This window comes from Meriones unguiculatus, chromosome 1 (genome assembly GCF_030254825.1).
Source record: "Meriones unguiculatus strain TT.TT164.6M chromosome 1, Bangor_MerUng_6.1, whole genome shotgun sequence".
In the NCBI taxonomy this organism is placed as follows: Eukaryota; Metazoa; Chordata; class Mammalia; order Rodentia; family Muridae; genus Meriones; species Meriones unguiculatus.
Genome location: NC_083349.1, coordinates 61,422,283 through 61,449,983, shown reverse-complemented (window position 1 = coordinate 61,449,983; position 27,701 = coordinate 61,422,283). Strand labels below are relative to the sequence as shown.

The window sequence follows — 27,701 nt, the reverse complement described above, 5'->3', positions numbered from 1 at the left end:
TCCAGCACCAGACAACGGGACATCTTCATAGAACCAATAGAGTTCAAAAGTCCAAGGACAGTGGTACACACACTTCAGTAAGGTTGTAGTAGGAGTTTGGTGTCTTTTAAAACTTGGTTATGTTATGTAAACATGTTTTTGTTTTAATTACAGGTGTGGGATATGGGGCTGCTTTAGACTGCCCGAAGTACCATACTATTCTAAGAGCAGCATGATCTTTGCCAGCTGTGAATAGTTTAATTCTGGGTACTCTGAGAGGGAATAAAGTGCCAGAACCCAGAGAGGAACAGGTGCTCAGAAAGGAAGAAGGTGGCTGCTTCTCCCTCCTGCTGCTCCTGGTTGCTGTTGTTGTGTTTTGAAGAGAAGTTGCAGATACCCTAAAAGACAACTGGATTTGCCCCAAGAAACCCAATGACCCTAAGCAGCAGGAAGTAGCTAAAGAGAACTACGCCCCCTCTTCTCCACTAACCTCCTTTCTTCCCTACCTGGTGTTGCAGTGTTGGAAGGAATTGGGGTGAAGAGAGGCAGAGATGTAAGAATCCAAAATAAAGACGCCAACATAAGGTCTTGAGACAGTCACTGTTTTGGTTTTTTGTTGTTGTTGTTGTTATTGTTTTCTGTTTGTTTGTTTCCTTTTTGAGACATGGTTGTTGAGACATGGTTGTTGAGACATGGTTGTTGCTGCCCAGGTGGCTCAGATTCCTACACTGTAATATTCTGCCTACTTCAGCCTCATGAACGCTGCGATTAATAAACATGTCAGCACAGTGGCTATTTTTTTTTAATTTATTTATTATTTATGCAGTGTTCTGTTTGCATGTACACCTGCAAGCCAGAAGAGGGCACCAAATCTCATTATAGATGGTTGTGAGCCACCAATCCAGGACCTCTGGAATAGCGTCCAGTGTTCTTAACCTCTGAGCCATCTCTCCAGCCTTTCATGTGGCTATTCTTATTGACGCTGTCCTCTAATTTTTTTTTCTCATGTCTCAGATTTTTTTTTTCTTTTTTGCTATTCTGGGTCACGGTTTTGGTGCTGGAGAGAAATCATGGCTTCACACAGGGTAAGCAAGTGCTCTCTTCTTTTGAGCTATATCTTCGGCCTCAGTCATTTTATTTTTTATTTTTCATATCCATCCAATGCCTTGAAATTGATTTGATATGGGTCTTATAAACTTCTACAATGGGGGAGTTGTTGTTTTTTTTTTTTTCTGTTACAGCAACTACTATTACTACTATTATTTGGTGGTGGTGCTGGGGCACACATGAGCCTTGGACACAAGTGGAACTCACAACAACTTTTGGGAATCCATTCTCTCCTCCTACCACGTGAATAATGGGTATTGAACGCAGGTCGTCACGCTTGGTGGCAAATTCCTTTACCTGCTGAGGCATCTTAGCTTTTTTGTTTGTTTTTTGAAAAAAGGTCTCACTAAGTAGACGGATACCATTAGCCACGGAAGAAAAAGCATAATTAGTACTCAAAATGAAATCATCATTCCTAATTCAACATCACATGGCATCTAAACTTTAATGCTCTACGAATAATAAGCTGCTGCAAGTAAAATACTGGCACTGTAGCATTTCAGACCTTTTGAAAAGTGCATGGCAAGCCTCAGACCAGAAAATTTGAGTGAGGTTCCTTTCGAGGCGCAGCCCGCAAGCCTCGCCCGCACCTGAGCAGCTCCGCCTCACCTAGACAACCCCTAGGTAAACCACATTTCCCAGCGGCCCCTGCGGAGCGCCGGCGCCTGCGCACTGGCCCGAGAGGGGCGCGTGCTCCACTCGCGCGCTAGCTGTTCGCCTCGCCTCGCCTCGGCTTGCCTCGCGGTCAGCCCGCTTCGTTTCTGATCCCCGCCATGGAGGAGGCTGAGACGGACGCCACGGAGAACTCTCGCGCATCTGAGGCCGAGCGAGCCTCGGCCATGCCGCCTCCCATCTCGCCGCCCGCCCTCACCCCGGCGCCCGCAGCCGGTGAGGAGGGCCCGGCGTTTTTGCCCGAGGCGGGCGGTCCCGGCTGCTCCGGATCTCGGCCCCCGGAGTTGGAGCCCGAGCGGAGCCTGGGCCGCTTGAGAGGCCGCTTCGAGGACTTCGACGAGGAGTTGGAAGAGGATGAGGAGATGGAGGAGGAAGAGGAGGAGGAGGAAGAGATGAGCCACTTCTCGCTGCGGCTGGAGTCGGGGCGGCCGGAGTCCGAGGACGAGGAGGAGGTACCGACGACCCTGCCCGACCTGGCTGCCCCCGGCGGCCCCTGGGACCGAGCGGGGCGCGGAGCGCGGCCGCCCGCGGTCGCCCGAGCTCGCAGCGCTTGGGTAGCCCTCCATCCCCGCCCACCCAGGCGTGGCCCCCGGCTGAATCTTGATTTGTGAAGTCCCTGCAGGTCACTTAGGGCGCTCTGGGTCCTGGTTCTTGTATAAAGAAGTCTCTGCGTGCCGTGAAGGGGGTTAGACGTCTCAGTCAGACAGGAACGTACTCACTTTGTGCAGGGCGTTGAGAGGGCGGTAAATCCTTCAGTAATGACGGGGAGGGCTTGGGTTTTGTTTTGGTTTTTGTAACGTGGTGTAGTTTGCCCATTTTTGTAACTAATGTGTAAAGAAAGGCATCCCGGGGATGGGGTGTAGCCCGGTTGGTACAGTGTTTCCTGGCCTTGAGGAGTCTCTGAGTTCGATTCTCAGCACTGTTTACGCTGGATGCGGTAGCGGGCGCCTGTAATACCGTTACTACCGACATGCGTGAGGTGGAGGCTGCAAGTTCAGGGTCATCCTTGTTAATGTGGGGAGTCCAGGCTGGTATAGGGGCTTTTGGTAAAATGACAAAAGAGCAGGTGCCCTTCACTGTCAGTGTAAAGTATAAGCCAGAGAATTGGGACCCCTTAGAAGCAGTGCTTTCTGTTTGTTGGGTATTTTGAAGGGTTGGAGGTGCGATTAAATTACATTTCTTATAATGAAATCTTGAGATTTTGGCTTAAATTGTTTTGAAATGAGGCCTTGCAGTGTTGCTTTGGCCTGGGTTTGAACTCCTGGGCTAAAAGTTCCTTCCGTCTCAGCTAACTTGAGTAAGCAGGAATATAAACTACCTCACCCAGCTGGTTTGTGAGTGTGAGAAGGCAAAGGCTTGTATTCTAAAACTGTTACCGTTGCATTTACAGCGCCTGATTAACCTTGCTGAACTGACCCCATACATCTTGTGTTCCATTTGCAAAGGTTACTTAATAGATGCAACTACCATTACAGAATGTCTTCATACATGTAAGCATATAGTTCACGTTTCTGAATAGTATTTTTAAAAGTTTGAAATGTCTTTAAACCATCGTAAATTAAACATTTTCTCTTCCAATAGTTTGTAAAAGCTGCATTGTCAGACATTTTTACTATAGCAACAGATGCCCAAAATGCAACATAGTTGTCCACCAGACTCAGCCTCTTTACAATATAAGGTAAGATTATATGCATTTAAAATGTATTCACATTTACAGTAATAATCTTAAGGTTTAATTTTTTTGTTTTTTAATCTTGACATTGTGTAGTTAGGAGTTAATTTCCTGAATGCTATTAAAGTCAGAAGAAAGGGAACTGTGTAAGAAATGTGTGTGGGGCACTGACTGCATACGAGGCACTGTGAGATCTGGAGAGTTTAACAGCAAAGGTGGTAGGTAGTGGAAGGAAAGAGAAAGAAATGAAACCAAACACTGGATTTTTAGGTATTTTAACCTAATTAATCAAGTGAAGGTGGGGATGTTTAAGCCGGTCATTTCCACTCTGCAGCATTTAGATCACTGTTTTAGAATTCCTGAAACAGCTATCCTTACTAGTTGATCATTATAGCATATTAACTGAAGTTTCATCTCATGCTGCTTCCTTGGAGAGGAAGAAGGGCAAGTTAGAGACAGGGTTTTTCTGTGTAGTTCTGGCTGTCCTGGAACTCTGTAGACCAGATTGGCTTCAAACTGACTTCTGCTTCCCGAGTGCTGGGATTAAAGGAGTATAGCACTGCACCAGGCTTCAGTATTTTTATTTATTTATTTTTTAACTTGGAGCTTTTGGAAGTCCAAAGAGGGGATTGGATCCCCTGGAAGTGGAGTTACAGATGGTTGTGAGCTGCCATGTGGGTGCTGGGAATAGAACCCACGTCTTCTGAAAGAGCATCTAGTACTTTTAACGTCTCTCCAGAGGAGATGGAACACAGCAATTAAAATGTAGTTTCCATCCTCAAGCTCACATTCTTATTGAGTATACAAGACCAAGGAACAATTATTAACTGTTCAAGAATCTATGAAATACCTTGTTTGGGTTTTCTTGTTTTTGAGATAGGATTTCTCTGGGTAGTTTGGCTGTCCTAGAACTTGCTTTGTAGACCAGGCTGCCCTCCAACTCACAGAGATCACCTGCCTCTGCCTCCGGAGTGCTGGGATTAAAGGCCTGCTTCACTACCACCTGGTGAATACTTATAATTACATATAATTCCTTGGTTTTTCTGAGATGAAATATATTTTAGTCACTGTGAGTACTGCCTCATTCTAATGAATTAAGACGTCTGACTCCTAACCTGTTTGTGGTAGCATGCATACCTTTATTCCCAGCACTCAGGAGGCAGAGGCAAGTGGATCTCAGTGATTAGAGGCTGGCCTGGTCTACAGGGTGAGTCCCAGGACAGCCAGGGCTACGCTGAAAACCCAAAAAATAAAATAAATAAAAAATATTAAAATAGGTATCTGCTCCTGAGGGAAAACAGGGAATTTGCTTTGCACCAAAATTAATTTTTCTGAATTCTGAGATAATCTCCATCCTTCTTTTTATTAGGTTGGACCGACAATTACAAGACATAGTATACAAATTAGTGATCAATCTAGAGGAAAGTAAGTATCTTTTATTTCATAGTTGTGAATCCCAAAGTTTCTGACTATTAGTTATATTTTAAATGTAATTTAGTCTGTGTTTTATCATTTTTTAGGAGAAAAAAAGCAAATGCATGATTTCTATAAAGAACGAGGTCTAGAAGTACCTAAGCCTGGTAAGTTTGGATGTGTACTGTAATGTATTCACAGATTAAAGAATAAAACTGTGTCCTCGGGACGCTGTCAATTTCCGTTGTGTTACATGATAGAATAGACCTGGTAGAGGTGCTGACAGCTCAGGCCACATCATATTGCAGGGAAATCAGGGCAGTGAGAGCTGGGAACTGTTAGTAACAACACACTCAAGAGCAGAGAGACGTTAGTTAATACCTGCATTCCTGCTGCTCAGCTCTCTTTTATACAGTTGATTCAAAATCCAGGGAAATTACACTACCTACTTTTTTAGGCTGGGTCTTCCCAGATAGAGTAACATACTAAAAAATTCCTCACAGGCCTCCTGATATAGACAATCCCTCATTAAGACTTCCCAGGTGATTCTACGTTGTGTTAAGTTGAATGAAAATTAAAACTAACCGTCACAGGTACTTGTTGGGATCTAGTTATATTATCAAAGAGAAATATTTTGAAGGTAACCTAACAGTTTGTAAGAATTAAGAGGATTGGCTGTAATAGTGCAAGCCTGTAATCTCAGCACTCAGAAGACTGAGTCAGGAGGATTGCCAGGAGTTCAAGGCCAGCCTGGACAACATAATGAGACACAATGTGTGTGTTAGACACACTCAGGAGCTAGATTCTGTGAGCTTGTCCCTAGCACTGCCACTTTATTAGGTTAGGTGACATTACAAAATAATATCATTAACAGACATCTATAAAGTAAAGATGAATTTCACACTTTATTAAACAAACATTGATTAATACCAGTACTTTCTTTTTGTCACCCACCCACATACACAGTTTCTCTGTGTAGCCCTGGCTGTCCTGAAACTCCCTCTATAGACTGGGCTGGCCTTGAACTCACTTGAGATCCACCTGCCTCTGCTTCCCTACTGCTGGGATTAAAGGCAGCTACTGCCATTGCCTAGCCAACACAAGTACTTTTAATAATAATGCTGGGCACATGTTAACTTTTATGATGTTAGTAACAACATGGAAGTCGGTAGATTGGGGTTTAACTCTTGGTTCTTCTGTTACCTGGTAACCTTAGGCAAATTGTTTACTAAGGCTCAGTTTCTTTATGATGTGAGGTTTTTTTGTTTGTTTGTTTGTTTTGGTTTTTTTTTTTTTGAAGTGTTGATATAGTACATTTGTAAGGATTAAATGAGAGTGCATGTAATGTGCTAAGCAAGAGTATTGTACATGGTATTTTTAAAGTGTTATCTGTACGTGCTGTTATTGTTTTTAGTGAACTCTGGCCCTGATAAACCAGTCGCATATCTGCCTTCCATTGTGTAGTGTTCCTTCAGCTTTCAGCTAATTTTACTGTTTTTCTTTACTTTTTTTTAATTTAGAGAGATAATGCATGTATATGGATGCACACATGTGTTTGTACTTTCTTGCACAGATACCCACAGCAGAAGTCAGCTACTTACCTCACCATGTGTGTCCTAGGGCAAAGAGGCTTGGCAGCAAGCACCTTTACCATCTGAGCCATTTTTTCCACCTTAAAATTAGTGATTTTTGACAGATTCACTGATGTTATTAAGGAAAAGGAGAGTTAATCAGTGCTTCATAATAACTTAGTTACAGAGCTATAATACTTGTGTGTTTCATTCTTAAAAGATCTCAATCTGTGAAAATTTTAATCCTACATCTGCTACTTTGTTTCTGTCTCAAATAGCTGTTCCACAGCCAGTCCCTTCAAGCAAAGGAAGAACTAAGAAAGTCCTAGAGTCAGTGTTTCGTATTCCACCTGAACTTGATATGTCTTTATTACTTGAGTTCATTGGGTGAGTGATCTAAAAATCTATCATTTGCTTATTTTTGGCATTTTGAGGCAAGTTTTTTACATTGTAACCTAGGCTAGATGTGACCGCAAGGCACTATTCTTTTCTTGTGTTTGGTTTGCAGTTTGTAAACCACCGTGCTGGGCTTGTAAATAGAGATGGCTCAGTGGTTAAGAACGTTTGTTGTTCTTGAAAAGGTTTAGTTCCAGATCATGTCGCATGGCTCACAACTCAGAGCTGTCTGTAACTCCAGTTGAAGAGGATCTGACACCATCTTCTGGCCTTGTCAGGCACCTGCAGGCATGTGGTGCACATGTATACACTCAGGATGCACGTTGAAGCAATAAGGTGTATTTATTTTGTGTGTGTGAGTAAATGTTGGAATTAAGGGTTTGGTTTGTTTATTTATTTATTTATTTTTGGGTTTTGTTTTTTTTTTGAGACAGGGTCTCTGTGTAGCCTTGAGTTCGTGTCCTAGATTCTGTGTCCTAGACTTTGTACATTAGGCTGGCCTTGACTCACAGCAATCCACCTGCCCTTGCCTGTCTTGAGTGCTGGAATTAAAGGCATGCACCATGTCCCACTTGAATTAAGGTTTTTTTTTTTTCTATGCCTGTTCTAACTCCCAAATAATGAAATTGAAACTTGTTACATTTTTAAATAAGCTTCAGGCACCATAACTGGCCAAATACAGATCTATTCTAACCTGTCTACTAGTTTAGCTACTTCCTAGACTTGTGTCCCATGCTACTTGCCATCTAGTCTTGCTCTGGCCCCTCCTGCTCCATCTTTGTCCTTATGGGCACTTCTTACAGCCTCTTGCTCCTCGTGGCCCAGAGACTGACTGACTTTCTCCTTCCTTCCTTCTTTCCTTCTTTCCTTCTTTCCTTCTTTCCTTCCTTCCTTCCTTCCTTCCTTCCTTCCTTCCTTCCTTCCTTCCTTCCCCTCCCTGCAACACTGGGACAAGAAGTCCCACCTAATTACTCCTCTGCTGAGTCATAGGCGCTTCAGTCTTTTTATTAACTACTCAGATAATTGGGGAGTAATTTTTACACAATGTTGAGATAAAAGATGCCTCAATAGCCATGACAATACTAGAAGCTGTTAGCATTTAGCTCACTGCAGGTTCAGCAATTAACAGTGGAATATACAGATACACCTTAATACAATGTGAATGAAGGTCACCTCTACATCTGAATATTTTACTTGCATGTATGTCATGATTGTGTACCATGTACATGCCTGGTTCCCAAGGAGATCAGAGAAGGGTGTTGAAATTCCTGGAGTTATAGACAGTTTTGAGGTGCTATGTGGGTGCTTGGAACTTGGGTCTTCTGCAAGAGCAACTGCCAAACCATACATTTCTAGTCCCAAATCATTTTTGGTTTTTCAAGACAGGGTTTCTCTGTGTAGCCCTGGCTGTCCTGGACTCGCTTTGTAGACCAGGCTGGCCTCCAACTCAGAGATTTCCTGAGTGCTGGGATTACAGGCATGCACCACCACTGCCTGGCTAATTCTTTTTCTTTAAAGAAAGAAAATTGCCTTTTAGCTTTAATGTAGTGAGTTTTCTTCTTGATAATTTTCTTATTTTAGCCCATAATTGACTGCCCAGAAATTTTCTTTATTTTAAGAAAGGATTTGTGTGTCTGTGTGTGTGTGTATAGCCCTGGCTGTCCTGGAACTCACTCTGTAGACCAGACTGGCCTACCTGAGATTAAAGGTATACACTACCACAGTCAGGCTTAGATTTTTTTTTTTTTTTTTTGTGCTTAGCTGACCTTAAAATTCCCAAATATTGGGACCACAAGCTTGTGCCATCAGGCCTCGATAAAGAAGCAGACAAATTAAATCCAACAGTTATGAAATAATAAATTATGGAATACTTAAGATTGAGAAACATGTTAAAAAGATGGTAACCACTGGTCTCCTCATCTCAAAGTAGCACACGTGGCCTAACATGAAGGAGGATCCCTTCATCATGGTGAGCCTTGTACAGCAAGGCCCTGCCTGCTTTTGTTCCTACATCCCCAAAGACCATTACTAATAGAACAAAATCAACCAAGAAACAAACTGTTATTAGTATAGTAGAAGCCTTAACTATATGACGGCTTGTTTCCTTCCCCCAGCTTTAATAACCACACTCTGAAGAGTACTTATCATTCATTCCTTTGCAGGTTTTTATTTGGTTACTGAAAGGTCAGTTCTTGATCAATTACAATGCAGGTCTTTGTTTCTTTCTTTTGGAGACAGGGTTTCTCTGTGTAGCCATTGCTGTCCTGGATTTTGTAGACTAGGATGGCAATGAACTCACTGAGATAGATGCACCTGCCTCTGCTTCCCTGAGTGCTGGGGCCACAGGTGTGTGCCACCCTGCCTGCCTTTTTTTAATTTAACATTAGACTGGGTATGGGTAAACACTTGCCTTTAGTTCCTGGCCATCTAGGCTACCTAGTGAGACTGGTCTCAGAAATTCCCCCCACAGCCCCTAGGAAATCAAGTGTGGCAAGTTTAAAATACTGCTTAAACTGCCTTTGTTTTACCACTAGGTGGCAGAAGTGACAATTTTATTTCTTAAAGATTTAGGTAACAGTTTAAAAATAAAATAAGGCCAGGCATAGTAGCTCATGCCTTTGTTCCTAGCCCTTGGGAGACAGAGGCAGGCAGATGGTTGTGCGTTTGAGGTCAGCTTGGTTTACATCTCAAGTTGCAGGGCAGCTAGACTACTCAGTGACTCAGTCTCAAAAGAAAATGCTGGGTATGGTAGCACAGCTATAAAACCCAGTAATCAGGAGCTAGAGGCAGGAATTCAGAGTCAGCCTCAACTACGTAATGAGTTCCATGCAAGCCTGAGATACATGAGCTCCTGCCTCAAACATAATTTTAAAAGCGAGACAGCTCAGCAGGGCAAGGCACTTGCTGCCTGGCTTGTCCACTTGAGTTAGATCCCAGGAACTCGAGTAACGGAAGGAGAGAGCTGATTCCTGTCAATTGTCTTCTGACCTCCACATGAGCAGCAGCATGAGTGTCATTGTAAATAAACACATGTGAAAAAGGTTTTTAGTGGGTCAAGGTGGCACATGCCTTTTATCCCTGCACCTGGGAGGCAAAGGCAGATGGTTGAGTTCTAGGACAGCCTGGTCTACAGAGAGAATTCCAGGATAGCCAGGACTACACAGTGAAACCCTGTCTCAAAAAAATACAAAAAAAACCCAAAACCAAACAAAAAATTTTTTTCAAGTTAAATGAATTGCTGTCTATGAAATGTTTGTATATTTATATATATGATTAAGCATGTAACTTAAATTATTAAGTTTGGTTAACTTTTTCTTAATTTTTCAGTGCTAATGAAGACACAGGACATTTTAAGGTATTTTATTTTATTGTTTACTTTGTAAGAGGATGCTGTAGATATAAAATTTTTGAATAGATTAGCAACCAAGATTATCTTCAATTAATGTATAAATATTTGACAAGTAAGTTATTGAAATTCAACAGTAATGCTACATTAGTTTCTTAGGGTAAGAGATATTAAATAGGGATTTATTACTTATTCAAACCAGTTAAGTAAGGAAATAAGTAATCTATAAAATCAAACATTGTATTCAGTGGTAATTTATTTTATATTTGGAGAGAGGTCTCATGTAGCCCATGCTGGCCTTGAACTTGTTATATAGCCAAGGATGACTTTGAAATCCTGAACCTCCAGCCTCTACTTTCCAAGTGCTAGGATTATAAGCATATACCGCTAGGCCTGACTTTAATGTGATGATTTGAAAAAATTATAAGAGCCAGGTGTGGTATAAGCTTGTATTCCTACCACTTTGAAAGATGCAGCAAGAGGATCCAAAATTCAAGGCCAGCCTGGGCTATTGTAGTAAGACCCGTCTCAAAAAAAGTAAATAAAAATCCAAAGTGTCTTTTGTGTAGTTGGTCCTTAGAGTTTAACGTGAAATTTAAACTTTTATATTTAACATTTTTGGCTGAAGTTAACCTTCCTTAACTTGTCACTTCAAGCATTCACTGAGATTTGAGGTAAGAATAAACTACTTTGTATCATACTTTGTCAGTTGCTGAGGCATATAACAAGCTACACCTACAAAAAGAAAATCTCTGTGATGTATCTCTGTGATATAGACTCTTAATTTTATTAAGAAAAGGTCAGGGTTGTTTTATTTGGTTGTGGTTCCTGTTTCTAGAGTTTTAGGGGAGCCATGGCTGGAGGAGTCCACAACACACAGGGCACAGCTGTCCCTTCCATTGTGACATTTAAAGAAATGAGTGCTTGGGGCTAGGGAGTTAGTTCCAGCTGGTACAATACTTACTTGTCTACCATGCGTGAAGCCCTAGGTTCATAAACAGTGTTGAGAGATACATATCAAGTTCAAAGCAACCCTGGATTACATGAGACCCTGTCTGGAAAAAAAGAAGTATTGATGAAAAGCGTTAAAAGGAGGTTTAGTCAATATTGCCACATTAGGAAAAGGAACAGATAAAGAGGTTCTGTGACTCCCATCTGTTGTCAGGTCACTGGCTTTTTGTGGTGGTTGTTTTGTGTTTTTGAAATGGGTTTTGATTCTGTAGACTAACTTGGAACTCCTGTATCCCTGTCTGGCCTTGAATCCATGGCGGTGTGCTTGTTTTAGTCTCTGAGTGCCAGGATTATATGTATGAGTCACCCTGCGTGGCAGCTTTAGGTTTAAATACAAGAATAATTTGGCCAGGAGGCAACAAGTCTATACAGTTTAGTTTTGGTCAAATTGTGGTCTGATGGATCTTATCTTACTTAGACCTGTCTCTTCAAGGTGGTTCAGAGAAGTACTTGTTGTTTGAAGAGACATTTAGTTCTCTTGAGATGATTGCTTCTGGCTATGATGTTCTCACAGTGGGGTGATCTGTCTGAGGTGATTCTAGTACCTAGAATCTAAGGTGACTGACCTTTTCCTGGAGACCTTCAGATGTTTTGGGGGAATCTGGAACATACTGCTCTTGCAGAGTTTCTAAAGTTTGGTTCACAGCACCCACATTGAGTGGCTCACAACTGCCTATAGCTCAAGCCACCTTGTGTCTAGATTTCTTCTCATTTTAAACTTTAAAAAGAAAAAAATCTCCCTCCACAATCTTTATTATTTGAGATAGGCTGATAGCTTAGGCTGTTGTTAGCTGCAGTTTTTCTGCCTTAGCTTCCAAAGCACTGGGAGTCCAGGTATGAACTACTATGCCTTGCTTCTTTTTTTCTTCTTCCTCTTCCTCTTTCTTTCTTTTTTCTCTCTCTCTCCTTCCTTCTCTTTCTTATTTCCCTTTCTCTGTTCTTTCTTTCTCTTTTCTCTTTTTCTTTCTCTCTTTCTCTTTCTTTCCCTTTCTATTTCTTTCTCTCTTTCTTTGTCTTTCTCCTTCTGTCTCTTGGCTTTTAACCCCCTGCCTCAGGCTCTCAAGTAGATGGAACTTCAGGCATGTACTACCTTGATCGAGGTTAACACTCAAGAGATCCTCTTATGTCACTTTCTCCTAAGTAGATGAAACTACAAGCAGTCATTCAATACCTGTTTTGTCATGCATATGTATATATATTTGCAATAGGATGCCAACTATATACTTCAGGCTGATCATTTACAATCCTTCTGCCTCCACCTCTCAAGTGGTAGTTTTTCAGGCATGTACCATTCCCCTGGACTTTTTCTTTTATGGACTTTTATTTTTCTATTTTTATTTTTTAAGTAAACTAACAAGTCTGTCTATTAAAAATTTTGTTGGCATATATTTAAAAGATTTGAAGAATTTCTATTTTTTCTTTGGATTACAAATTGACTCAAATTCTTAGTAGTTTTTCTTTTAAGAGCCCACTGAATCATCTTTGCTCTAAAATTTGCTTTAAAGTTTATACATTTTATGTATGTATACATTTACATAATCTGAAAAATCTTTATCTATTTTTGTAGCCATTGGAAAAGAAGTTTGTGCGTGTTTCAGGAGAGGCAACTATTGGGCATGTAGAAAAATTTCTTAGAAGAAAAATGGGTCTTGATCCAGCTTGTCAGGTACAGTACATGTATGTAAAAGGAAAGGTGAGGTTGCAAGACTACCTTTGACATATTAAGAAAGAATTGTCTATAGAATTAGGTAGTGGTTTTTTATGATGTTGTAGATATTGTGACTGTTAATGGATTGTTGATGCCTTGTGAGTTCCACACAGTCACATCTGGTCCTCCAGTGGAATAAAACTGATAGAATGAATATACACACACACACATATAACGTATATTATATATATATGATATTTATAAGAATGATTTACAGGCTGTGGTCCAGCTAGTCCAACAATGGCTGTCTTCTGACGCAAAGGTCAAGAATCTGGTAGTTGGTCAGTCCGTGAGGCTAAGACAACTGGTCTTCGGTCTGTGTACTAACCACACGGAAGTAAAACCTCGGCAGCAAAAGAGATAAATTTGCTAGTGAGAAAGGCTCTCACCCAGAAGCTGTGGCCCAAGCTTAGGGTTGGTTTCTGACCACAAATGAGCTAATTAAAAATCTTTTTTTTTTTTTTTTTATTTTTACAGACAGTTGTGAGCTGCCTTGTGGGTGCTGGGAATTGAACCTGGCTCCATTTGGGAGAGCATACAGTGCTCTTAACCACTGAGCCGTTTCTCCAGGCCCTAATTAAAAATCTTCACGTGTATGCCCAATTGCTTGGGTTTTAATTGATCCTAGATGTAGTCAGATTGGCAGCCAAGATTAGCCATTATACGCTCCATTTCTTATTGCGATTGATGGCCATTTCTGGATTCAGAAAAACTGGAAATATGGGAAATACTAACAGATTTCTAAGACCTCAATTCTAGCTCTTTTGCAGTTGGTAATAAAACTAGAGATTACTTAGTTTCCACTTTCCATCAGAAAACATCGTTGGAAGTGTAACATGGAAACTCAAATACCTAGAAAATTGAAATACTTCATATAGACCCTATTAGCTTTTGAAATATTGAAAAATGCCTCCTACTTATGAAGTATTTTCGTGTTGAAAGTTAGAAAACATCAAACCTTGCATGTAACTAAAAATTAAAACATACCCAAAATTCTAGTTATCTGTCAACTGAAAATGTACCTTTATATAGCTTTGCTTTCTCATTCATCAGACTTAACTATTATGCATTGCTCAGTAACTGTTGATTATGATCCTTAAAAATGTGAGTTTAGGACAGAGAGGTGGCTTCTCAGTAAAGACTTTTTTGGCAAGTCTGATCACTTGAATTTAATCCATGGAACCAACATAATGGTAGAAGGAGAAACCTTACCCTACAGAATAGTCCTTTGACCTCCACAATCACTGTGGCACACAGGTTCATATACACAAATCTTGCACACATACGGTAATCCTTTTAATTTTTCCAGCCTTTAATTCTGTAGGTAAATATTTCCTACTGTTAGTACATACATACCTTGTAATATTCATGACATCATTTTCTTCAAAATATTGAAATAATGGTAAAGATTATCAAATATGTAGACCCATGTACTTGTGACTTTGTTTAAGCTTTCCAAATTCTAGACATGACCAGGCAATGGTGGCGCACACCTTTAATCCCAGCGCTCAGGAGAGGCAGGTGGATCTCTGAGTTCAGGAGCCAGTGTTGTCTACAGAGTTCCAGGACAGCCAAGGATACACAGAGAAACCCTGTCTCAAAAAACAAACAAACAAAAACAAAAATTCTAGAGATGGTAAATAATAAGCAGTTAATTTGTTTCTTTGTGCAATACTGGCTTTCATACTTGCTAGAATGCTGGGAATTAAATACAGGCACTCTGGCCAGGCAATAGTAACACACCTTTTTAATCCCAGCACTTGGAAGGCAGAGACAGGTGGATCTCTTGAGTTCCAAGACAGCCTGGTCTACACAGAAACCCTGTCTTGAAAAACCAAAACCAACCAAACAAACAAAAACCAAGATATTCTGCAAGAGCAGCAACTTCTCTTAGCCACTGAGTCATCTCTCTAACCCTCTAAATTTTTATATTAAGACATGATCTTGCAAACTTGTCCAAACTCACTTTCAACTCTTGATCCTCTTGATTAAGCCCTCTCATTGGGGACCATTGTCATGCTGCCATGCTTGCCTCAAAAACTTTTCTTGAGAATGTTTTATCAAAAGAGTTTGACAAACACCAGGACCTGGATTCCTATCTTGAGTAAAAGCCAGGCCAGGGACACAGATAGGTAGATTCCCTGAGCTCACTGGCCATCAAGCTTAATCCATTAGTGAGCGCCAGGTCCAGTGAAAATAAGTTAGAAAGTGATAGAAAACACCTGCCAACTTCTGGGCTTCATGCTTAAGTGTGCACACAAAGCAAACACTCTAATTTTTAAAAAGTCTACTATAAAATAGTTAAATGCAATCTTGGAAGTAATCATGCTACTTTCCCCTTTCATGTCCTTTGAAGCAGGAATGTGGTCTGATAACCCATTGTTTTTCCATAGGTAGATATCATCTGTGGTGATCACTTACTGGAACGGTACCAAACTCTACGGGAAATCCGGCGTGCAATAGGTGATGCAGCAATGCAGGTAGGTCTTGGACTTTATCAGGCCTAGGCTAAACAGATAAGAATATTTAATGAATTATAAAAATTCTGTGCTGGTGGAGCTGAAGAAATGACTCAGAGATTAAGGGTACTGCATGCTCTTACAGAGGTTCTAGGTTTGCTGTAGAGTTTGAGGACCTTGGGCTACATCTTAAGACTCTGTGTCAAGCAAAACCAAGGATTCATAAACAAAACTCTTGGGATTAAGTAACAATCTGATTTATTATTCAAGATTGCTGTTGGAAGAGCTGAACTTTCTTTATAACACGCCATGTTTGCTGGGTGTGGTGGCATACACATACCATCACTTGGGAGGTGGAAGCAAGAGGATCAGGAGTTTAATGCCATCCTTGGCTATATAAGCTAGTTTGAGGCTGAGCTATTTGAGACACTGTCTCAAAAACAATAACAAACCAGACCCACACTCAGGTCTTCAATAAAGTCTCAGGGGACCTGGCCAGTTCTCCTAAGATGCTTTAATCCATTTGTGGGAGTAGAAACCCTTGATCTAATTACCTTCCATTAAGCCCCATGTCTTCAACACTGTACACTAGGAATTAAGCTTTCAGCATTTGAACCTGTAAAGGACAAACCCTGGCTAAACTGGCATATACTTAAAAGTTAAAGATTATGACAGAGATATGAATAGAAAACATAAATTTCAGTGATGCATACATATACATATTTATACAAACTATAAATATAGAAATTTAGATTACACTTAAACTACAAGCAATTATTTTATAAAATATGTTCTTATATATGCACTGAAGTAATTTTGAGATCTCGAGACAGCTTGGAAGCTACATTTTGAGTTTTATATGTGCATATCAATTTATTGTTCTGCATTTCATTTCTGAACGATAACAGTGAATTGCAGAAGTGTCATTTGTATGCATATAAATTTGATAGTGGGATCTTTGTATTTGTATTATATGGACATTCACTTTGATCATGCTAATTAGTTTAGAGCAGATGGTTCATGGACCAAACATGACATGGCATTATCTTTTATTTGACCTATTCTCTATTTTAAATGTTTAAATTCCTGCAGATAGGCATCTGCCTTTTGTCATACCCTTTTCTTTGTCATTCTCATTTGCCTGATATGCTTTCATTTATGTCACTTTCCTGGTCTTCATGAGCGTTTAAATTTTTAAATCCTTTTGTAGGATCCTGACATCTTTACTGGAGTAGACAAAACAGAAGCTAGATTGCAATGGGTTGAGTAGTGGATGAGAAATGAAGAAATAAAGCTATGGTTATTATTTTGGTGTTTTTGAGATGGATTCTCTCTATGTGGCCTTGGCTGTCCTAGAACTAACTATGTCTACCAGGCTGGCCTCAGACTCCCAGAGAACCACCAGCCTGTACTTCATGAATGCCTTAATTAACTTTCCTATGATGTGATAAAACATCATGGCCAAATGGAATGTACAAAAGAAAGTTTAATTGGGCTTATGGTTTCAGAGCATTAGTTTGTGATGGTGGAGCAAAGATTACAGTGGCAGGAGTAGACTAAAGTCACATGTTGGACAGGAGGGAAGAGGTAGAGAACACACTGGGAATGGCATGAGTCTTTTGAAACCTCAGAGCCCTCCCCCGCTGACACCTCCTCCAACAAGGTCACATCTCCTAATCCTTCCCAAACAGTTTAACCAACTGGGACCAAACATGAGTCTTTGGGGACCATTCCCGTTCAAACTACCACGTCTGGGAAACCTTAGCAAAGAATGAAAATATGAGAGCAAGATTGGACTGTGAAGCTTGCATGCCAGTTACCTTTTCTGTGTTGCTTAAAATGGGTCCTTGGTACAGTTTCCATGAGGTCCTTTTAGCCAGTTTTCTAGTGATTAGAAAGTAGCAGTGCAAGTAGAAGGGCCTTGTAAGGGCGGGTTACTTACTTGGTGCATCCTTAGTGAGAGCACAGTAGTAAGACCTGACACCGAGATGGCTCACACCTGAGACTAGTTCTTGGAAAGGTGAGTCAGTATCTGAATTCAGGCTAACCTGGATCACGTGCTCAGATCCTCAAACCTTGTCTCAAAATGAGTCCTGTTGGTGCACCCCTTTAGCCCCAGCACTCACAAAGGAGAGGCAGGAAATCTTGAGTTCCAGGTCAGCCAGGGCTACATAGTGAAACGCTGTCTCAAGGAAGAAGAGAGCAAGAGACTAGACTAGAAGTGATAGTACTTGCCTGCAGTCTTAGCGCTTGGGAGGGAGAGACAGGAAGATAAAAAGTTCAAGGTCATCCTCTCAACATAGAGGGTTCTAGGCCTGCCTAAGCTGCCTTTTGAGGTTTAAGGGGTTTTGTTTAGAAGTGAGGAAGACCACACCTGTAATGTATTTATGTGTACCTCAAGAGTGCAGGAGGCAAAAGAGCATCAGATCCCTTGAAGCTGGAGTTAGGTGGTTTGTGATATGCCATGTGGGTCCTTTGCTAGAGCAATAAACACTTTCAACTGCAAAGCCATCTCTCCAGCCCCAAGAAACTCTCTTTAAAGCAACACCTCACCTTTCAAAAATAAACGAACAGGTAAAAACATATTAAAATAAAAGTCAAAACAAAACAAAAAAAACAAGGCAGAAAACCCATACAAAGACTTGGAGACAACATACAAGACAGAAAGTCTATACAAAGACTTGTAGACAGCGTCTGAAATATTTAGTATACAACTGATGACAGTCTGCAGAGAGAAAACAAAATATATAAAATGTATTGTCATCATATAGGTGTGAGGTTAAAAGTTTTATTACAATAGTAAGTTGTGGGGCTGTAGAGAGATGGCTCAGAGGTTAAGAGCACTATCTCCTCTTCCAGATGTCCTGAGTTCAATTCCCAGCAACCACATGGAGGTTCACAACCATCTATAAAGGGTTCTGATGCTCTTTTCTCTCATGTAGGCAAATAATGTTCATATGCATAAATAAATAAATCTTTAAAAAATAGTAAGCTGTATATGTACATTAAACATTTTTATTTCTCTGTCTGCCTCTCTGTGCCTCACTTCCGAGAGAGGGTTTCTCCGTAGCTCTGGCTGTCTTTTTAAAGATTTATTTATTTATTATTTATACAGTGTTTTGCTTACATATGTGCCTGCATGTCAGAAGAGGGCACCAGATCTCATAATAGATGGTTATGAGCCACCATGTGGTTGCTGGGAATTGAACTCAGGACCTTTGTGAGAACAGCCAGTGCTCTTAACCTCTGAGCCATCTCTCCAGCCCCCTCTGGTTGTCTTTGAAAACTGTGTAGACCAGGCTGACCTTGAACTCACAGAGATCTGCCTGTCTGCCAGGATAAAAGGCATGCACCACCACTCCCATCCCAGCATTTTATTTCTTGAACCTGTTACAATTTGAGTCCTTTTTACATAGACCCAGTATTCAGTCAGTCTGTTAAATAGTCTATGGACAAGGAAAGGTCTTTTCTCAGTTGTTTTTGGTCATAAGTGCATGCCCCTGGCTAACTATGTTATATGAGAGTCACAAATTGGCTTCTAAGAGTCATCACATTGACCTGTTGGGATGGGTCACTTATAGCTGAGCTGCAGGACTCTGGGGCAAAAGAGTTGTTTCAGCCCAGAAATTCTTGACCAAGCTGGGCAACACAGTGAGATCATCTCAAAAAGGGACCAAGAGTCTGGAGATGTGACTCAGCAACTAGTAGCATGTACTGCTCTTGTAGAGAGTTGGTTCATAGCACCCATGTTAGGCAGCTCATAACTGTCCTGCAGCTCCAGCTCCCAGGCTTTGATACACCTTCTCTTCTAAGTGTTAAAGAAAAAGAAGAGGAGAGGCATGGTGGTACAGGCCCACAAGACCAGCCATATTGCAACACTGTCTCAAAAAGAGAAAGAAAGGTAGGCAAGGAGGAACTCAGGCTGGGAATAAAAAGAAAGGAAAAAAAAGTACAGTGATAAGGAGTTTTTTTAATGTCAAGTAAATAAGTTATATTTATCTTATACTCTGTTTTTTAACATTAAATAATTTCTCATTACTGTTAGATTATGAAAAATCAGCTAGTCTTGGTTTGATCATATATTATAGTTTTCAAAGAACTATAAAATAGCTCCCTTCTCTTCTTTTCAGGATGGTTTGCTTGTTCTTCATTATGGTCTTGTGGTTTCTCCTTTGAAAATAACTTGAAGATTCAAGGGTATATGAGAAAGAAACACAGTGAAGAGGCTTCTGCAGGTCTACATTGCACCAAAGATTCTCACAAAGCATGTAGCCGCCACTACTTCATGCTGTTACAAGCTGGCTTCTGTCTTCAGCTCCAGAACCCTAGCATTGTGTGTACAACTTGAAACAATAGAATGTATCTGCTACACTAGAGACTATGTAAAAAACAAAACACTCAAAACTCAGGGGAAAAAACTGAAAACACTGAATTTTAAAATTCCTTGTGATTCCAAATACGAGGAAGTTGCTGGTTGCTTCCCGTCTTTGAGGTAGGTTGGTCTTCTGGCAGCTAGGAATCTGTCCTCCCGCTGCGTGGGTTGGGCAGGTGTCCTTGCAGAGCAGCCTTGCTTTAAATTCAAAGCCAGTCTGTTGGACTGCAGGGCACGCTCAGCACCAAAACTACTGGCCACAATAGGTTCCTGTCCTGTTCTGAACTAAATACTACTAAAGCAGTGTCACTTAGCTCTGCGACTGGAGGCACTGTCTTCTGTTAGATAAGGCTCTTCTTAACATCCCTTACATATGAGGTGCTTCTTTGTGATGGGTTATTTGCATATATCCATGCCACTGGGACAGGTGTCACAAGGTACTCATTGTGGCTCTTGATAATGGCACTGCTTCTAACAGTAGCAAAAAAAAAAAAAAAAAAAAAAACAAAAAAATTCAGGTGAATTACCAGAAGTTTACAGAATCCTTATTGTTTTCTCAGTCACTTAGCATAACTGATTCCATATTTTAATGTTTGTTTTCTTGTCACTGGGATAAAGAATCAGTCTTTGAGAACCTTGCTTTTCACAAAGACTTAGTTTTAAACATTATTTTGCCTAAAATTAGCATCTACTGCTTTCTAAAAAATATTTTGTAGACTCTTATTTTACTGCAAAATTTCCAAATCTGTACAGAAATTGACAAAATTGGACTTACATTGGCAACTGTTTTTGTAAAGAATTTGTGAATTGTGCATAAATCTCTTCTGACATTTAATAAAAAATTATTTTAGCCAATTTTGAAGTGTGTTGACATTTTTTTTCTTTATTTTCTCATTCTGTGTGCACATGCCATAGTGTTACAGAAGGAGAGCAAGGGAGTCTTCTCCTTCCACCATGTGGAGTCCTGGGGTTCAAAGGTAGTCAGGTTTGGTGGCAAGTACCTTTACCCACTGAGCCATGTCTGGATTTTTGAAAACAGTTGAAAAAGCAGGGTGTCTGAATTAAAGATAAACTTCCATAAATAGTCATTTAATCAGCACCTTTGCATTCACTGATGCTGTGTTGTGCTAAGCTGATGTTACTGATAATAGACAACTAGAGTCCATTGCCACTTCGATTTTTCGTTCACTAATTACTCAAGTGATGCCAGCATCCACTTAGGGATTTCCACGGCCATCTTCAGGTTGAGGGAGCTTTTATTCATAGAGTCATCAAAGCCAGAGGATGCACATTAAAGTCAGCAACGGCAGTAGGCATATTTCTTGGAGCTGAGGAAAACCACATACAAGTTTCTAGTTGTCCTATTTCAATTGTCACGCAGAGACAGTGTTTAATTCTCAGATATTAGTGTAATGATGTTTTGCTAACAAGGTCACTGAAGTATTCAGTTTTTGTTGGGAGTAGGCACGTAGAATATTTGTGATTTGGGTGATTTGATTATTCATACCCCAGAACTTGTCCACAGTAAGTTACATTGTTTCCATGAACTATGATGTGACTCCAAACCACAGATGTACACAGATAATCAAAGCCTGAGGAAGTAAACCTTCATTGTATAATGTCACATGCCAGAAATCTTGATTTGTGGGCCAGAGGGAGATGGTTCAATGGGTACTGTCGCCTGCTGCCAAGCCTGATGGATGATTTTTGATCCCTGGAACCCACATGGTAGAGAGAGCCACCTCCTACAAATAGTCCCGACCCCCATGTGTTTGCTATGGCACACTCATTCACATATACATACAATAAATTAAAAAATAAAAGAAATTCTGGTTTGGGTATGGAGGTTACATCTCTCAGAGATGTAAAGTCTCAGAGAGGTTAAGTCTCTCAGGTGCTTTCCTCAGGAACTGCCCACTTAGCCACTTTTTTTAATTTTAAGACAGGGTTTCTCAACTGGGACTTACAGATTTGGACAACCTAGCTGGCCAGCAGACCCCGGAGATCCTCATTTCTCTGCCTACCAAGCACTCAACTGCAAGGACATACCACCACATCTAGGTTTTTATGTGGGTGCTAGAGATAGAACTCAGATTCTAATGCTTGCCTAGCAAGCACTTTGCTGACTCATCTCCCAAACCCCTGAGATCTGGATTGTAAAACAGAGCTAGAATTCAAGGCAGGTGGTAGATTTTATAATTCCAGCACTCAGGTGGCAGAGACAGCTCTGAATTTGAGGCTAGCTTGATATACATAGTTCGAGAACAGCCAGGACTACATAGACTCCATTTCAACAAAACAAAGCAAAATGACACAAACCGCCAAAAGTATTTGTGTGTGTGATGTCTCTGTGTGTATGTATGTGAACTTAACTTGTGTATACAGGTAGAAGCCAGAAGAGAGTGTTGCATCCTTCAGAGCAGAAGTTAGAAGCATTTGTCAGAAGTTTGGATCACTACAAAAGTACTGGGATCCAAACTTTGGTGCTCAAGATTGCACAGCAAGCGTGAGTGAGCTATCTCTCCAGCTCACCACTGTTTTGAGACAGGGTTAGACAGCAGCCCAGGATACATGATACTCTGTCTCTAAAAAGAATAGGAAGGTTCTTACTTACTTTTTATCTTTTGAATGTGGTAGCGTACAAATAAATGTGACTGTTGGCTTCTCTTCAAAAACAGACTGGGGAAATCTGAATTAACTTCCTGCAGAGATTTAATAGTCTTTTACAAATGAAATGCCATATTGATCTCCTGAATGTCTGCCAAGCACTTGCATACATGGCAAGTCCTCCTCCTCCAGTTTTTTGAGAAGGCTCTCACTGCAGTCTAGGCTGCACAAACTCAGTCCTACCTCAGACTTGCGAGTACTAAGACGAAGGTTTGTACTACAATGTCTGGTAACTCAGTTCCTTCCTAATGAGTAAGGGATCTGTCCGTTAATCCTATGAGACTGATACAGAATCCCTTTTTCCCCCCTTCTTGCTTTACCTACATTTATCACTAAGCAGGAGAGGTGATTAAGGAGCTTGGTGATTAACAGCTCGGCTCTGAGGCTGGAGCTCCTGCATTCTGCTTTCACTCTGATGCTAACCTTGATTTTTGTGCTTATACTTGGGCTAGAGTGTCCCATGGACAGTTTCAGGTACCGGAGGAACTCTTTTCATTCAGCTAAGAATCAATTAGCTCTACAGGAGGTTGTGGTTTGAATAGAGATGTCCCACAAAGACTCATGTGTTAGAATGCTTGGGTCATAGAAAGTGGCACAATTAGGAGGTGTGGCCTTGTTGGAGGAAGGGTGTCACCGAGGGGGTGGGCTTTGAGGTCTTCTATGTGCCCAAGCTCTGCCCAGTGTGGCACACAGTCTCCTGCTATCTTGGAAATCAAGATGTAGAACTCCAGCACCGTGTGCCTGCATGCTGCCATGCTGCTCATCACGGTGATCGTAGACTAAACTTCTGAAACTGTAAGCCAGCCCCAGTGAAATGCTTTCCTTTATAAGAGTTGCCACGGTCCTGGTGTCTCTTCACAGCAATGAAACCCTAACTAAAACTTTTGAGACAGGGTCTCGCTGAACTTGCTGTGTGGTCAGGCTGGCCTGTAACAGAGATCTGCATACCTCTTCCTCCTGAATGCTAACATTAAAGGTGTCTACCACTACAGCTGACTGGGAGTTCTTTTTTTTAAAAAAATTATTTATTTGTTTATTATCAGAAGAGGTCACCAGATAACAAGATGGTTATGAGCCGCCATTTGGTTGCTGGGAATTGAACTCAGGACCTTTGGAAGAACAGCCTCTGAGCCATTTCTCCAGCCTGGGAATTCTTAATATCATGTATGAGTCCTTAGGTCAGGAAGTCAAGGACTGGGCAGTCTCTTCATTAATATACAAAGCAGATGAAACTTTGTGCAGTAAACTTGTTTTAATTTGCACTGCTGGTGTCTCAAGCTATAGTCCTAGTTACTTGGACATCTGAAGCAGAAGAATCACAAGACCCCACGAGTTGAGGGCTAGCCTGGGCAAAACTGGTCTAACCCTGACCTGGTGGCATAGTCCTATAACACCAACATGTGGCGGCGGGGGTAGGGTGGGGGGTGGGGCGGGGGGTGGAGGGGGTGGAGTGGGGGGGCGGGAAGGAGAAGGGAGCTAAGAAGAGTCTGAATTTGAGGCTAACCTGGGCTAGATAGCAAGCGCTGGGCCAGTTTGAGCTATAAGGTCCTGTCTGGAAAAAAGAAGGGGAAAAAGTCAATGGAGGCTCTTTTTAAAAAAGGTTTATTTTGTAATGGTGTAAGCACGTGTCAGTGTGAGGATTTATGCTTGAGTGTGACTGCAGTGCCCACAGAGGACTGAAGAGGGCAGCATAGTTCCCCAGGAGCTGGGTAGTTGTGCACCTTTTGTTTTGGTTTGGATTTTTCGTTTGTTCGTTCATTTTTCGTTTTTTGTTTGTTTCGTTTTTGGTGGGTGCTGGGAACTGAATTTGTGTCCTGTGCAAGAACAGCAAGTGCTTGTAACTGCTGAGCCATATCTTCAGCCTCAGATATAGGGTCTTAAACAGCCAAACAACACAACAAAACACACCTTTGGAGTTTGCTCTGTGCAGTTGCCAACAACAGGCTAGACCGGTTACTGATTATATTCCAAAGCTTTAGCCTTTATTCCATGTTCTGGGTTACACTCTGCTGGACACTCTAAAACCCCTGAGAACCCATTAGAGAGCTGGAATGAAATGACACAAGCAGAGGCCACCTGCCTCATCAGGGAAGAGAGTGGCCATCTGGTAGCTACAGTGACGAATCATGAAGAAGACAGATGAGAAAATCCTCCGCAATCAATCTTCATTTTTCTCCCTTTGTATCCAGAGCTATGAGGAATCACTGAGGTCTTACAGACACATAAAACTTTAGAAACCTGGAGCATGACTTACTGTTGAAATATAATCCTACTCTGTGTGTTTCTTTGTGAGAAAGGATTTATAAATCTCAGCTCATCTCCATCCCAGCCTGGAGCTTGTAAGATCCGAGCATAAAATGCAGGAGCAATCAAATTATCTTCTAGGAGATCGATAGAGGAGGAGAGAAGCCCTTTGATCTGGGGAGCAATCATTGTCTTCTAAGAAGTGCATCGGAGCATGGTAACGTAATAAAAACAGTCCTTTGTTCAGCTGGGCTGAGGAGTCTTTCCACCATTTAAATGGCATATCCACATGAGATGTTTGGAAATTTCGAAATGGGTGACGACCACAATCTAATCTGCATATCAAATTGGAAAATGTTTCAAAGGCAATGTAGTATGTTCTGTGAAGAAAGTATTTCACATGTGTGCTGTTTTAACAGCTCATGTGGTCCACCTGTCAGTTACTTTTCATTTTAAATGACTCTTTGCTTTTAGGTGTATAGGTCTATTTGATTAGAAGAAAAAAGGTGTAATCTTGCATTTAGATGTTTTTCAGGACCTTGGAGATTTCTGATGACAGTGTGATGAAAATGACTTCAGAAGCAGATTCGGGAGCTTAGAAGTCAGCAATGCTGCCTATTGTGTTTTGTTTTGTTTTGTTTTGTTTTTTTTCTCTTTTCTGTTACACCCAGGGTGATCTCTGGCTTTTTCTCCAGGCTTTACTTTACAATCAATACTCTTGTTGGATCTGCTTTCTGTTTCCCCGAAGGGATTCTTTCCACCTGGGGAAGGCCTGGGGGAAGGTGGAAATATGCTATGGTCCTGGGGGGCAGAAGGTGCAATAGGCTTTTATGCCTTTTTTCCTGATAATTTCATAAATTCCCTTATTGATGGGTTTTTAGAGTCGAGTTTAAATATGCATAAAAGACAGTCTTCCTAGGGCTGGGGAGTTGGCTTGGGGGTAGAGTGCTTGCTTCTATCACCCAGGCCGAAGGAAAAAGCTCAGGTGGTGGCCTGCTTGTCAAAAAAGTCACCTGACATCAAACTCAGGCCGACATATGCACACACATACATGTCAGGCGCCCCCCACACAAATAAATCATTTTATTCATTTGTCTGAGACAGACCTGGAGCTCACTCTCTGAACCAGGCTGGCCTCAAGCTCATAGAGATCTGCCTGCTCTGCCTCCTGAAATGCTGGGATCAAAGGCGTGCGCCACCGTGCCGGGCTTAAATCACTCATTTTAAAATCAATGATTCAGTAGCTAGTGTGGTGGTCCATTCCTGTCATTTCAGGACCCAGAAAGTTGAGGCAGGAGGATCCTGACCTTGAGGCTCCTTGGACTACACCGGGAGACCCTGTCTTTAACAACCAAAAAGAGATTTGGTGTGTTTACAGTGATGTGCACCTGCCCTTCTCCCCTGATTTCGGAACATTTTCCTCCAAAATGACATGCTTATTCACTGGCCAGTCACTCTCCTTTGTTCTCTCTCACCCTGGAAACAACCAATCTGCTCTGTTCCAGGGATCCCCATTCTTTTGTTCCTTCCTTCCTTGCTTCCTTGCTTCCTTCCTTCCTTTCTTCTTTCCTTCTTTCTACCCTGCCTTTTTTTTTTTCTGGGGTTCAAACTCAGAGCCTTAAACCAGGCATGGTGGCACACACTTTTAATTCCAGCACTCAAGAGGCAGGTGGATCTCTATGAGTTCCAGAACTGCCTGGTCTACGGAGCAAGTTCCAGGACAGCCAGGGCAACACACAGAGAAACCCTGTCTTGAAAACCCCAAAACCCAAACCAACCAACAAATAAAAAACCCTCAAACTCAGCCTTGTACATCCTCAGCAAACGCTTTTCCACTGAGCTACATCCTAGCTCTCTAGTGGGTTAAAAAAATAAAAAAACATTTAAAAACCTGTTTCATTTTTGCCTTTAAAGCCAAAAGCAGTGGTTCTAGCCTTCTGCTTGAGCTCACAGGTAAAATCTAGAACTTTATTACCGTGACTTTTTGTGACTCAGCAATCCTGGAGCTAATTTGGATTGTAGCTTCCAGATAATTCCTTAACTCTTATATCCCTCTTTGGCTAGTGCAGAACAATGAATTTTAAGCTGTCTGGGTTAACTGTTCCTTGAAGATTTATCTCTTTCCTTCTTTCCTCCCAGGCCCTTTGATAGAAGCTATGTCCCTATTGCAAAGCTGTAAGAAGTCCTGCTCGTCCTGCCTTTACTAGGGAAATAGCCTCCACAGCTGTCTAGCATTTTTTTTTTTTTTTTTGTAGGAAAATAAGTAATCCATGGTTGAATGGGTCCAGGATCCTGGGTTATTCTCACTATTGGGTTGTTTTTGTTTTTGTTTTTGTTTTTTAAACATTTGAGAAAAGGTTTGTCTGTGTAGGCCAGGCTGTCCTTGAACTTGAAATCTTCCTGCCTCAGCCTCCCAAATGCTGGAGTTATAAGTACATATCACCAGTGCCTCGATCAGAGCTCAGTTTCTTGTTTGTTTTGGGTTTTTTTTTGTTGAGATAGGGTTTCGTTGTAGCCCAGGCTGGCTTTAAATTTGGTATGTAGCTGTGGTGGTTAGTGAGAATGACCCCATAGGCTGAGACTTCAATGCTTGGTCACCAGGGACTGGCACTATTAGAAAGGATTAGGAGGTGTGGAGCTTACTGGAAGAAGTGTGTCACTAGGGATGGGCTTTGAGGTTGCAGAAGTCTGTGCCAAGCCCCAAGTCCCTCTCAGCCATCGTATCAGGATGTCGAACTCAGCTACTTCTCCAGCATCATTTCTGCCTGTTGCTTTCCACCACAACGTAATGTGCTTAACTGTAAGCAAGTCCCCAAAGTCTTTTTATGAGAGCTGCCTTAGTCATGTGTCTCTTCAGAGCAATGGAACACTGACTGAGACAGGAGCCAAGGATAGTCTTGATCCTCTTGCCTCTACCTCTCAGCTAATGGAACTACAGGCATGTGCCAGCACATTGGACCAGTTTTGAACTTCCACTGCCGCCTGGTTGCCATGCAGGGAGGCAGGAGCTGAGGAAGCCTGCACATGTAGCAGATTGCCTGTGGGACTTGGTACTGCCGAGGGTCCCAAAAGTTCTGGGAGACC

General features: G+C 41.5%; 1 protein-coding gene across 5 annotated transcripts; it reads left to right on the top strand.

The window, feature by feature from the left end:
• The first annotated feature begins 1,770 nt into the window (after positions 1-1,770).
• Positions 1,771-20,561, top strand: Pcgf6 (polycomb group ring finger 6). 5 transcript variants are annotated; one of them, XM_060390760.1, is made up of 11 exons: positions 1,771-2,210; positions 3,149-3,248; positions 3,340-3,436; positions 4,800-4,855; positions 4,951-5,010; positions 6,693-6,801; positions 10,138-10,165; positions 10,813-10,830; positions 12,735-12,833; positions 15,273-15,355; positions 19,465-20,561. In XM_060390760.1, exons 1-10 carry the CDS (start codon positions 1,860-1,862, stop codon positions 15,336-15,338), a joined length of 984 nt encoding a protein of 327 aa, XP_060246743.1. In that variant the 5' UTR covers positions 1,771-1,859; the 3' UTR covers positions 15,339-15,355; positions 19,465-20,561. The 5 variants fall into 5 exon arrangements, with proteins under 5 accessions (XP_060246743.1, XP_060246728.1, XP_021506238.1 ...); XM_060390745.1 differs by having other exon boundaries at positions 15,269-15,355; XM_021650563.2 differs by lacking the exon at positions 10,813-10,830.
• The last annotated feature ends 7,140 nt before the right edge of the window (positions 20,562-27,701 follow it).

What these genes read in the sequence shown, in the direction of transcription:
- Pcgf6 (XM_060390745.1), top strand. Translation starts at nt 1,860, where the DNA reads ATGGAGGAGGCTGAGACGGACGCCACGGAGAACTCTCGCGCATCTGAG. An exon ending in CAGCCTCTTTACAATATAAG is followed by an intron (nt 3,437 to 4,799) that starts GTAAGATTATAT and finishes TCTTTTTATTAG; the next exon opens with GTTGGACCGACAATTACAAG. An exon ending in AGTGATCAATCTAGAGGAAA is followed by an intron (nt 4,856 to 4,950) that starts GTAAGTATCTTT and finishes ATCATTTTTTAG; the next exon opens with GAGAAAAAAAGCAAATGCAT.